At 39.5% G+C, this 14,202-nt stretch overlaps 1 protein-coding gene across 2 annotated transcripts in view; it reads right to left on the bottom strand.

The window, feature by feature from the left end:
- sox6 (SRY-box transcription factor 6) overlaps positions 1-14,202 on the bottom strand; it is a 104,486-nt gene that overhangs the window by 35,691 nt on the left and 54,593 nt on the right. For both annotated transcript variants that reach the window (XM_068595983.1, XM_068595984.1), the window contains exon 7: positions 13,086-13,154. In XM_068595983.1, coding sequence (XP_068452084.1) covers positions 13,086-13,154 — 69 coding nt within the window. The remainder of the gene's footprint in view (positions 1-13,085; positions 13,155-14,202) is intronic.

Here is a 14,202-nt window from a genome sequence, read left to right as displayed (position 1 = left end):
ATGACTTTCCCCCCATGCTCTGGCTGAGGTCTGCTATGATCTCCACTTTTTCAGTGTTTGCTCCCCCTGAAGACCCTTGCCCGGCTTAGTCGCACCCAGTTTCTCTCAAAGCTAGCTCTCTAAACCTACTTAAAACTACTATATTGATCTGTCTAGAGGTGCAGAGCTAGACTGAAAACTAAATAAATATAACCATTTTATGCCTACTGAGCTTTTACAGAAGTGCAAGTGCAGAAAGTACATTATAGAAGAATAGAAAAGTATGACATTTTTCCAAAAGTAATTCTGTAAATTTTGCTGTTGCGGACGAAAAAGAAATGGCCAAGGAGACTGCAACAAATGACCTTAAATAAAACATTGCTTTATAGGGATTTGAGTTCCAAGTTTCCAGACTGAATGGATGAAAGATGAATCTTGGCCTTGCATGTATGGAACATATGGAAAAACACAATAATTAATGTCACAACATGAGGTAGGGCCAGTGACAGGCGGGGGGAACACTGGGGAACACAGCTTTTCTCTGTCTGTGTATTTGGACTGTAAAACCAGATGGAGTCTGTTGCTGAATGTGCGGTAGTCACAGGGCAGAAAAAGGCTCCCTTAAGTCCACATCCTTCCAAGTATGTTACATGAGTTGCAGGACAGTTAATAGATTTTCATAAATTAACTAACATGCCTCAGCAGTAAATTAAAAGGTACTTATATATTTTTTTAAATTATTGACTGTAAAAAATGAATTTGCAAGACTCCTGTAGATGAGCACCTTTTTTTGGTCTAATGTAAAACATCATTCTGCTCGTAAACATCATTCTGTATATCCTTTTTTTCAAATCATACTAGCCAAACAAACTAATCCGCAACCAGCTGATACATGTGAGTAAAACTTTGTCATAATGTTAAACAATGAAAGAACCATTTAATTATGTTTCAGTCATTCACACAATCCCATAAATTATTTTAAAAGACCAATCCGAATGCATTTAATTACTACAATTGAATCATACAAGAGAGGTCTACAGATTTTATATATATATATATATATATATATATATATATATATATATAGACACACACACACACACACACACACACACACACGCACATACACACACACACACACACACACACACACACACACACACACACACACACTGAGAGACAGCCAGCAAAAGGCATCAGATACTTGGATGTATTTTTCTCCAGCACTAAATGTAAATTATATCATTTCATCTGGGATATCAGCTTTTATTACTATTATTATTTTAAAATATGGAGCAGAATTTATAAGATTCACGAGGCAAGCAGAGTGTAAATGTGCGTCGAAGGGGAAAGAAATGCATTGAGTTTGAATAGCTGTGATTTGCAGTAATGAGCTCCACGCATTAAAGTTTAATTTACGGCAACTAATGTCAGAGAAAGGCAAATCAAAATCTGAGGAGCTTCAAGGTGGTAACAAATAGTGGAGGTTAGTTGAGCTGTCAATTACCAGCTGGCACAGTGTCTAAGCAGATTAAGACATTTTCACTAGTGCTTTTTTTGACTGTTAAAGAAGAACAAGTAGACAAAAACAACTATGTAAAAGAACAAAAAACAGAGACAAATTGTGTTCATATGTGTGGCTTCCACTCTCCCTCTGTTACGACAAACCCAGACCTCCCCCTCCCATTAAGAGTTACCCTCAAGTTCATCTATGTATGGGCTGAGTGCCCAGGATATTTCTATTGCCAAGATGATCTTGAGGAGTCTGAGAATGAAGTGGAGCAGATGTGAGCTGGGCACTTGGGCAGCGCCCCCCTTCTCCTCGTAAATACAGCGGCATTGTTGTGCTGGCACTGCTCTTCCTTTGTCTTAGCACTGCTAAGTACTGGATAATGTCATTTCACACCATCTGCCCCCAGGCTTCATTAAAGATACATGAATGGGCTATCTTATGAGGAACAGGTGCTATTGTTTGTCCCTCAAGACCCAGCACTAAGGATCTGACTCGGAATACTTGAAGAGGAGCATCTGTAGTGATCAGTCAGACAGACTTGGCTGAGGCCCCTGTCTCTGCCAGCAAGCACTCCAACAGAGGTTTCTGGGGAAACTCAGCCTCCTTGCAACATGTATCATCAATTCAGATGACCTGATGCAGTCTGTATCAGGCCAGCACGCAATCTGTTTCACTCTCAAGGAGACGTTGGTGTTTGATCAATAGAACCAACTTGCAGTTCGTGCTGGTAGGATACCATATAGATGCCATTGTTGAAAAGCTAATGATCTTGATTTAGTTGTTACTTTTTTACAAGAAAAATTACAGCAATATTGAGTTCAGTCACACCTTATCCTTGTGTAGTTGTATTGTTTGACATGTTTCTTTTTGCCAAATATAAACTCTCTTTTAGTTTTGCCTCATTGTGCATTGTTGAGAAATATTGCATTTAACCCCTTTTCAATCATTCACTCAATCATTCACAATGTAAAACTTAAAGATTAGAAATAAACCAAGTTTCACAAGAAATAACTTACAGTTGCTAGGCTGACTGTACAATGGATGACAACAGCAAAGTCTGACTGCAAAGGAAGTCAGACGATCTAAATAAACAAAGTGAAAAAGTCGGGGTGGACTTGAAAGAACTCCCTCTATTTATCCTAGCACTTACAACATATGCAATATGTGCACACAAACACTACCGTCCATCTCCCCCCTCGACCCCAAAACACCCCCACACACACACACCTGTATAACTCAACTTTAATCCTGCATTAATCATGAACGTTGTACTTTTGCCAACTGGATTTATTTATTTTTACTGCTGGCTTGTAAGGCTTATTTGTGGTGAAATACAAATAGCACTTAGCATATTTAAGATCAAAGATGCACTTTTATAATTATTTTTTGACAAGCTGTGTGATTAAAAAAACATTTCACTTTAAAACATTTTTCACAGACCTGTATTAAGCCCAGGTACTGTTATAAGGTATTTGTGTCATGAGTGGTGTTGTTTTTATGGAAGTGCAAGCATCCACCTACAACACACGAGCAAGCAGCGCCAAAACACTGAGTGCTAATGGAGATGTACAGCGCATTACAGCCCCGACTTGGGCCCCTGTCAACACCTATGTTCCTCACTGTCTGTTATAGCTTCTACAAAGCACCCGGGAGGCCTGGAAACCCCCTGCTGGCTTTCCCTCTGAACCCCCTTACACTTCCATGCACTGATCCACACTCAAGTTTGCTACTCACAATGCACTACAATGCGCTACGTGAAGGAACCTGGGTTTTTGTTTTTTACGGCTCAAATTAGTCAGTATTAACAAGATTAAAAGACAAAAGGGGAAAAAAAAGACAAACACCTCCCTCATTCTCATTGTGTTTCATGGTTATTGGACTAAAAGGACCTGTGAGATCCTGAGTTTAACATATTGATTAATTGCTACTTGACACCTTTTAAAACACCTCTGACACATATGCTTATTTTGGATATAATCTGTATTCATAAGCCTCTAGGAGACTTGTGAAAGTAAAACCCCTTCAAGTATTCTATGAACATACCGACAACAATACGACCGCAAGCTGCCAAAAAATACTGATGAGCTCATGGTGATGACTTCCTTAATTCTGTACATTAATGTTGTTTATAATAAACCATTAGGAAAAGATCACAATAACCAGTAATTATTTGGAAGAGGACTCAAGTTTCACTGACATCTCATTTTAATAAAATTACTTCCACACTTTAGTAGCTGTCAGATCCGCAGCTCTCGCTAACCTTCTCTTTCACATGTTCTATAGGAGAGGTTCTGTAATTTCACCCAGGGAGGATAGACTCCAGCTGTTCCTGTAAGAACTGATAGTTCACACTTTGTTCCCCCTGCTCTCCGCCGAGCTGCACACCGAACGCCTGCGAATATAGAAATCACCTTTTGTGATCCATTTAAAGGAGAAGTGATCTTGAGGAAGCTGGCACGTCTGGCTACATCCCAACAGCAGCACACACAGTAAAACTGACACTAGACAGCAGGATATGTTTAACACCCGCCACTGTGTACACAGCCCGCTGGGTGTACACTGTACTGGAGCCTAACCAGGAGGAAAATCACTCAGTGGAAGCACTTCTGGGCTGTTGAATCCTCTGTGTAGCATCAGGATCTTTTCCCCCATGAAACAACGGTATTTAAGCACATATTACTCTTTCACTACAGGTCACTTATCAGCCGGTTACACTGCAGCTGTACACTGAACAGTCACTTCGCACAGCAGACACACAACATTGATCGAAAGGAGATCTGATAGTGTTTGGATTTGTCTGTAGCTAATGGTTATCAGACAAATAGATCAATAGATTTGCACCATACTTTGATGACTTCAGGTCTTCATATTACCACCCACAAGACTGTGGCACATTATTCCAGCTTGTCTGCTCTGAAAAAAGGCCCACTGGAATCGGGGAGGGTAAATGCACTGGAGGGGTTCAGGTCATTAACAAAGGGTCCTCTTGTCCTGGTCAAGTATCTGACCTTTCCCCTCACTTCCTGCCTGCAATTGTTAGCACCCTTCTCTACGAAAGCCAAAGACAGACAGCTGAAGCAAAAAGTCAAGAGTGTACAAACACTAGACTGAAAAAAACTTAATATTTATTCTGAATTGTTGGGGTGCAGCTTTCACTCTGACAGCAGGCACTGTTTGCTCAGGTTTAAGTGTAACATTGCACATCAGTCATGCCTGTGTGTGTATTACACTGAGTGCTGTTCAGGATAAAGTGTAGCAAATCCAGACACTTGAGCGAGGTCAGACCAGAGGGAACAACCAATAGATGGCTTCTTGTTCCACTAATTCCTTACACAGTAAAACAAGCCTTCTTGGAAAACAGCCATTCCAATATGTCTATATTAAGTCGATGGGAGCTTGAAAGCAGGGTAGTCCATCCCTTTGACCCGCCTAACACAGCCCACCCCAAATCCCTCCAGCCCTCCTCCTTCTCATCGCTCCTCCTGACTTCCGCAGAATTCTGGCTAAAGCTGCAGGCTACTATTTGCTTAAATACACTGCCTGGCATTTACAGGATTTCGGCACACTGCTTATGTAGTTTCAGTATTAAATGTTGTAGGAAGAATAATAACAGCTTGACCTCAAGTATGACGCAAAATGGTAAAATAGAAAATTTAAATAAGTTCATCAAACACATTTATAGTCAGTGCTTGTGCAAGAATGATTAAATGACGGATTGATACAACAAAAGATGCAAAAATGCATTTCTAGTCATGAAATGTGACCTGTGTAGGTTTAGAATAAATTGTCTATACAAAGAAAATTTGACTAATTCATTCAATTAAATGTACCTGTTTAAAAAAATAGATTAAATTTGAAAATGAATATTGAAGACAACCCTTTTAAAGCTTTTTCATTGGTGTATGTAAAAGGGACCAAGGAGAGTTGTCATGCTCCAGCTCTCTCTTACATTACACTTTGTGGAGCACACTAAAAGCAAAATGCATTTCTACACGCTGACACAATGGATTGTGTGCACACAGCAACACAATATTGCATTACACCCTAAACATGAAGAGTATTTTAAACAGGAAATTCAGCTCTTTTTGAGGTGCGGGGGCATACATGGATGTAAGAATACAAAAAAAAAGGTCTGGCCATAAAATGACGGTTTTCAGTAAACTGACCAAATCCACGGGGATGCCCTCAAACAGCATGTGTAATGACGGGAAAGAAAAGAACAGACATAAACAAATGCACAAGGAGGTTTGGGGCCGGCATCATTATCCTACATATATATCCTCGCTGTATGGAAATGAAAATAAGAGAAATGCCACGGACCCTCATTGCAGGGGGTAGAGTGTGGTACTAAAGAACATTGGACATGGTCTAGTCAGATAGCCAGCTACAACCATGTGATGTGAACAGGGTAGTGGGAGTGGAAAATAGAGGGATTTAATGTGAGGCTTATCAAATAGTGTGGTTGTTTAGGTCACTTCAACATTTTGGAGCAAGTAGAGAGACATACATGCTGTCTCTATACACTATTTTGTGTTGTATAAAACTATATATATATATATATATATATATATATATATATATATATATATATATATATATATATATATATATATATATATATATATATTGCATTTAGACTTGATATTGCTTGTGTAATATTTAAATATGAAGCATTCCTATTTCATTCATCATTTATTTAAAATTTGTAAAAATGATTCTGTCTAACGGCGAAACAGACCACCCCTCCATTGTGTACTGGTATTGTCCACACTACAGCTGGGTGTCCCCCTCTGTTTCATCCTCATAGACTGAGGCTCTGTCTTCACTATTACCTCCCAGCTGCCGAGGCCCCACATAACAACAGGGCTCATTCTGTTGTTCAGCAGAGAGCAGCCCGTCAGGAGGGGCAACTTTATTGGAGGCACATGTGTGATGAGACTTTCAAACATGCTCAAATATCCTGATAGCCTGATTATACAAAAGATACAACAAGAGATGTAATATGAGGACTTGTTTGAAAAATACTGTTATGGTTTAATTATATTAAAGTCGCGATACAATTAAAGAAATGTTGAAAAGTAAAAAGAAGGTATTTAAAAAAACAAAGTCATGCGGAAAATCGGTGCATAACTCATTCATTGTGTTCTGTTAGGGACTGCTTGGACTCTCCTCTTTTTCCCAAAAACAAAAACCTTATTTTTTGCATCGGTCATGGGCTGAATGCTTTGCTTTGCCACCCCAGACCTAAGAAAACACGCGCCCCTTTTCTCCCTGCCGGCTGCCTGTACACAGTAGCGCCCATTAATGCAGCTCCTTCTCCCTGTGAGTGCATGTGCTCACTGCTGAGGACGATGGCCACGCAAAGCCAATGCAAAGACAAAACAGTTTGCACAACATTAGCAGAGAAAACACGGTCCACACAGAGAGGGAGTGGAAACTAAATCAACATTACACTGGAGAACGTGTTCTCCTCAACGGATATTTCCCCTACGAGGGTCGGTGTACAATGGACTTTGTGTTGCTTTGAATTCATCCAGGGAAGGTTGACAAAGCTCTAAACAGGTACTTTAGTTTATAGTGATATTTAGAAAGAACAAATAAAGTGCTGCATTCATCGTACACATGTATGTAAAACATATCAAGATTATTTAGCTTCCTAATTCTTTTTTTTTTTCTGTGCGAAGTGATAGGAGGCTGGAAGTTTGTGTCATAAATTAACCCGTCCCATGGCTGCTTTACAAACCCCTCAGGTGACTAATTTTAAGTAGACCCTCAGGTGTGATTTCACACATTACAGCCGTTCATGTGGCACCTCTCAGATGGAGCCTCTTAATTATCGCTGCTTAAACTGCTGAGGTGTCTAAATACAAAGGCCAATTACACAAAAGCATGGGTTTATTGTGTATTTTACAGCAATAATGGATCTATGTTTGTCTGCGTTCACATTACAAGCAAGCATATGTTTAATTTGACTGCATCTAAATAGACTCAATAAAGCCAGTGATCAGTTGTTACACTTCATTCACGGAGAAAAGGAGACGACATTATATCCTAATGGGACAAAACCCACACACCGTTCAAGCAGCATGTACTGTTTATATTCCTCAAGCAAGACTTTGTTTTAACAGACAAATGGCTCCACATACCAACTGTTAAGCTTAAATTGCTCACCATTACTGATTTTGCTGAGGCAGTATCTCATACACCTTTTTATGCATCATTAAGTTTTAACAGGGCCACGATAGCTTCATTGTTTAAATTGCACATTAGTTTGTTTAACGTCAGCATTTCTTCTACTTACTAACACGAAGTCACAATTCATAACTAATTAAATTGATCCCTCCTTCCCTGCTGATAAAGTCCACTGAATGGAATATTTGTATCCAAGTGTCAATATATTAAATCACAGCGTCTAATGAGTCGGGTCACCACTTTCTTAGTTCAGTCTTGCATGTGCACATCTTCATCAGCTAACAGTCTCCTTAAATGGAGGATGAACATGCTGGACTGAGCCTCCCTGGGCGAGAGCCAAGCCTGTCTGACTCGGCTGTTAATGCCCCCACATAATCTTACTAGGCTAACACAGAGCTCCGCAACACAAGGGAAAGCATTGGCAGCGCAGCATCCACACAGGCAGGAGTGTGCACACAGTAGCACACTTAAAACCACACAATCATTTCCCTGCTCTATTATTCTCTTATTATCATGCTAACAGTTCCAATCTAGCTGTGCTAATTAGGGGACTTACACATTCTCTTTAACAATGTCTATTTCTGTGCCTTTTTTTCCCAGTGCATTAATAACAGTCTCACACTGAGAAAATCATTTGTGCCGGGGAGACAACAAAAGCATCTGAGAAAACACAAATTAGCGCTATTATCTTTGTGCAATTACCATACAGCCCTGTGTTTATTTAAACTCATCTGATTGATTTAAAAATATTTACCATAATGTTAGTTTTGGAGTCTTTGCTTCTCTAAATTGGTAACCAAACAGAATCAGTGCATTAAATTACAGCATTGGATAGCATGCATATTCTATTTCTTCATAACAAAGAAGTGATTACAGAACAGTATTACTAAAAGCCAATTTATCCTACAGGCCAAACACCAATTTGAAAGCATTTTTTTCATGCTGTGAGATCTGGTTAGATAACTATTTGATCAGCATAGAAAAGTGTAATTCATAGCAAAAAAGCTCTACATAGAAATGATAACTAGTCTGCTGCAGAGCATAATGTAGAAGCATCAGGCTGTGTAAGGCTTGTGAGGAAACAGATAATACAGTCTGATGTCGGCCAATTATTAGGTGGCAACTGCTTCTCAGTGACAAAGACCTTACATTGACTTTTGGTGCAAACCAAAGCACCAGCCATCATTAAAAACAGTGTGTTTAAGTAGGAAGACTCTACAGCCACTGAATACAGAAGACACTTTAACAGAACTTCCCCTGTGAATTATCTGGTTTCTTTAAAACAGACGGAAATGGGAAATCCATGTGCAACTGGCTAAAACCCTTCTGTCCAGATTTTTAGATTTAGATTTTTTATAGTATATAAACTCAACATTTCTGTATAAGAACAAAAATAGAGTTAAAATAAGAAAATAACTACCTATTCACCTGTGAAGAATTACTGTTGACCATGTTGGTCTCAGTATTCGTTAAGTACTCTACTGCTTGATTGTCCGCCTTTAAAAGTTATCAAATGAATGCTGGTTTAATTTAATTTAATCTTTAATTTCAAGACTAGCATTTTACCATTGAACGTCTGCATGTTCCTGCCTGTTTCTTTACACCATCAAAGACTTTGAAGTATGAGGTGTACAACAATATACTGGCCTTTTCTATTTTAACCTTAGGTTTCTCTTCCTCAATAGAAGGGATACACACATTCTGTCTTTGTGGACACAAGGTTAAAGGTAGGACACAGAGGCATAGATAATGTGTGTGTACTATTTATACAGTAAAGTTGGAATTTATAGCTTAGCCATGTATAGGAAGAGAACGAAAGGTTAAAGGGAGATAAATACAGCCAGACCTGCTTGATAAACACATCATTTAAGTATTCAAAAGCAGTTGTGTCCACAACACAGTATACAATAGTGGCCATAGAAATGTATTATCTCTCAGATCCTGGATCTTACAGTGTCACGGTTAGCACATCAATGCCACAGCCAATGACAAATGACAATGTCATGATATTGTGGTATTTTTAATGGATAAACACTTCAAATTAAATGAATTAGATTAAAAGTGTCCCTCTGTTTCATCAGGGGAGCTCAGTTTCCTCCAGCCTGTCTGTGAAGATAAAGTTCACCCTGACCTTTCTGCCAATATTTATTCTCTTGATGTGTGTATCAATGTGTGGGTCCCTGTGTGCCTGTGTACTGTACACGATTGAGTATATGTGTGTGAGAGTCAAACCGTGGTTTGTGCCCTAACAGATCCATCCTTGAGGAATGCATGAACTGGGGTCATTAAAATTTGAGAGGGTCGAAGATGGGTGCTGACTGCATGACTCGGGACACGAACATCACCTGAGACACATAGAGCACCACATCTCATGAGGGCATTTTATGTTTTTTGTGACCAGGCAGACTTATACTATTCTGCCATTGTCACTCTATTTATACTCAGTTCTTAGTAACATGCGTATTGTATTGCCTTTTACCTCTCATGTACTGTAACAAGTAAGTGCTTGTGAAATAAAATGAGAAACACCAGCGAGAACAACATGCTGCTGTTTAGCTGCTCATCTGCTATGACTGCTCATCCATTAGGAGCAGGAGAAAGTGTGAGTGACTATGAAACGGAAGCTATGAGGAGGAGACTCAAATAATGTAGTGTGTCTAAGTGAACAGTGTGCTCATTATTATTATTATTATTATTATTATTATTATTATACACACAGACTTAAAACATATGAGATAAATCGGGTCTCTGCAAATATATATGTTTATTTGTCACATGCGTCTTGGTGATGTTTCAACTAAATCAAGAGTTAATCTCATCTGAGATTGAACTAGTGCCAAGATGATTTCAACGATGAGGATGGACTGAAGGAATACAAGCTGATGGAAAAACACACAAAGCCTTGAAGCTTTAACTTTTGATAAGCCCCTAAAACTGCAATCATCTGTTATCTTAAAACAAGTGACATTGTAATCCCGAAGGACAAAGACCAAATCTCTATCCGTCTCTTGTTGGAATGATGGTAAAGGATAAAAAGAGAGATGGCTATTCAGAGGGGAAACTTGATTAAACTGCATTCTGCCTTCCTCTAAACCTCACTAACTAAACCTTTATAACTACACAGATTCCCTTCAATCCACATGCAAAAGCACCTTGAAAGAACATATAGAGCGCACAAACAACAATCTCCACTTGCAGCCCCTGTGGTTTTATTGTTTGGGCAGTTTACAATGTCAACTGATCTGATCAGGTACATTATCAAGACAATAACTTAGCTTAGCCTCTCTTGGTTTCCTCCCTGAAGCAAAAACAGAAGGACTTTGATGGGCAGTGGGGTTTCCAATAAAGTTTAGTGCTCTTCATTCTAATAGCAGAGTAACTCAATCCCCCAACACTGCTTCCCACTTTCCTAAAAGTCTGTGACATGCAGGCTGGAGGCTTGTTTACAGAACTAATTAAGTCAAAGCTGTTATATATTAAAATGGCCAAGGCATTTTTAAGAGGCGGCAGTAATGAAAACAGAGTGGCAAATGCTTGACTAACTTACCCCTGACTCTTTTATCTACTGTCTTTCATACTCTGACTTGAGAGGAGTGGCCATCACCACACTGGATATCTGGAGGAACCAGGTTAGGGAGAAAGAACATCTTCTGCTTTAAAGGACTTGCTGATAAACAATGTTGCACGATCAAACTTATTTGAAGTATTGAGAGTGACTCCTGTTTGTTCTCGGTAGGTGTTCTGTCAGCTTCGTGCAGCCAGCAAAGGCTGATGGTCAGTGGAACAGATGGTCCGACTATGGGACTCTTTGTTTAATTGTGGATGTGTCTTCTTTTTTTTATAAGGGAAGATCTGTCGCGTTATTTTGTCAAGGGAGAAGCTGGCTGACTGGGCTCTACAAAAAAGGACTCTACTTGTATCTCTGTTCAAGTGTTTCAAATGGATAAGCACATTCCCATGCACACTCAACACCCTACCCTCTCTCAAAACTATGCATCAAGGAGAATTTTGAGGTATCCTTTAACTTTGTGATGAAAGCAAGAGTCTTTAAAAGTGAGATGCATTAGGGCTGTGCCCTTAAGCTCAATGAGCATAAGTGAAGGGCCATCCATGATATGAGTATACTAGTCCTTCAGTTGTGTATAAGGTACTTCATTTTAGAGTGTTTTCTAGACAGCATGTCATGCTCTGTGCTTCTCTCCAGTGAAATTTTCTAATAGACTGTCCACTGTTGAAGTGCAAGGTCCAGACGTGTGGCTTTACAAGAACATATTGACTGTATGGCCTTTCTCTTGCAAAGGGCTCTTGGAATAGCCATGTTGATGTCCTGGCAGTAGATCAGTTGGACGGATGATTGAAACCAAAAGTTTGCTTTGCCTTAGTGTGAAAATGAGTAATGAGAACAACCGGTGTAAGAAGTCCTATAGGTAGAAACTTTTCAGAAAAAAAATAATAGTATCTCTTGGAAGGAGTGCTAAAAGGTGCTGGAGGAACAATTTGTTGCAAGTAAACCAAAAGAGCAAGACAGGGAGTTGTCAGTAAGAAGAACATGCAGTGTAGGAGGTGAATGGCGAAGGATGTGCCTGACACTAAGCACACCCAGCCGGATAATGTTGGCTCCACACGGGCAGTAAGGCTCACAGCCTTGACCCCTGCCAGTGACCAGCTCTGGATAACCCTGGGCTGTCTGACCATGTACCGCTGCATGCTGCCTGGGTGGTCTTTCACTACAGCTCTCTGCACTGTATCACACGATTAGGCACACACAGACATACACACACAAATGAGAATGATAATGTCTGGCATGAGATGCATGGGTCAAAATCAAGGGCAACAAATAAATCTAAGAACTACAGTACAAGGGAGGGAAAAAAGCACAATGATTCAACTCGTTCACAATTTGGTATTGTTCTTTGTGAAAGCATACCACATTGCCCTTCTGGGAACAAGTTGCTTCAGAGGCATTTACCAGCCTTTTTCATGTGCCCCACCACCTCCAGGCTCTTCTCCATCAACAGAACTCATTAGCTGATGTTGCCCCCCCCCCCCCTTTTTTTTGTTCGTTAAGATGTGCTAATTATTCTCCTCCATATTTTAAAGCCCTCCCAAACTACCAACAGGCAATTAACATTTGATGAGAGTGATGAATGCTAGTGTGACACAAATATTAAAGATAAAAAGTCAAGACGTTTTAAAAAAGATTAGAAGAAGAGGCTAACAGAAGTTAGCAATGATATTTACTTTAATGTCTAATTTGATTGATCTGTGCCATCAAGTCCAGACATGTGATTCGCTGTGACAGCGCTGGTACACCAATTACACAGAGGTGTAATCAGCGTAGAAGAAGTGAGAGATGTAAGCTGCCGAGTGTTAGAGGGCCAACAGAAACACTTTGACTGACCTGGATCTGTTGCTGGAGGAGGTTGATTTTGTGCTGCTGCTGCAGAAGCTGCTGCTGTTGTCTTGCAATCTGGTTGAAGCAGAAGTAAAGACAGGAAATTTAATCATTTCTGGTTAAATCTGACAAAGAGAATAAGGAACTAAAATCATGTGATCGGCCTACTTTTTTGTTTTTTTATAGACAACATTATAGATAATAGGAACTCTGCTGCAACTGCAGGTACCACACCAGATATTCTGTTCCTAAATGCTAATCAGACCAGTAATTATGTATTAGAATATGTTAAAATAGTGGTTACAATGAACATAAATAAAGGGGAGAAGGCAGTATATTAATGTAGGAGAATAATATTACCTTTTCTTTTATTTACAATTGAATTGCTGAAAAATCTGACAAAAACATATTTTCAATTTCCCAATGAACATGAAATGACCTGTGCTGAACTGCACAGTCAACATTAGTGGTAGAAGAGAATAAATGATTTACAGGACAGACGGTCGTGGTTATGATGGAGATAACCAGTGCAGGCAGTGTACGGGTGGTAGACGTCCCTGCCGCCCCTGAGTGACGAATAGCAACACCGCAATCCTTCTAATCCCAGCAGTCCCCGTTCTACATGCCCAGTTCATTGAGCATGACAACCTAGTTTTAAGTGTCATTTCATTTTCATTTTTAAATATAATTACAAAGTGTTCACTGTAAGATATCGGTCGTCTGCAAATGTGTCAAGATTAATTTGTGCTGACTTCCTCACAAGTGTCAACAGTTAATTACTGTGTTGTATCTTGATGGCTTGATGACATTCTGGCTCTCAGCGGGCCTCCGCTCTACCCCCTTCTCTCTTTTCCATGTTATTAATATTCTTCCATTTTTAAATAAGATCAAATAATAAAATATCTTATATCACTGTTCATTTATGTTGCAATGTCCACAAAGCCTACAGAGTTGAGTGTAGTTTGCAAATGAACATCATTGATTGAAAAATGAATCAATACTGTTAATGTATTATTAGTGTACTATGACCAAATGTATCACTCCAAGGTATATGGTCTATCTCTTCATTTACCACAGGGAGGTCTGAGAGTGTGTGGGGAAAACTCTGAGTGAACTCCTTGCT

This window comes from Clinocottus analis, unplaced genomic scaffold (genome assembly GCF_023055335.1).
Source record: "Clinocottus analis isolate CAN_PGR_092001 unplaced genomic scaffold, fCliAna1.0.p SCAF_33, whole genome shotgun sequence".
Taxonomy (NCBI): Eukaryota; Metazoa; Chordata; class Actinopteri; order Perciformes; family Cottidae; genus Clinocottus; species Clinocottus analis.
The sequence above is the reverse complement of the archived record's forward strand: the minus strand, read 5'-3'. Positions and strand labels throughout refer to the sequence as shown.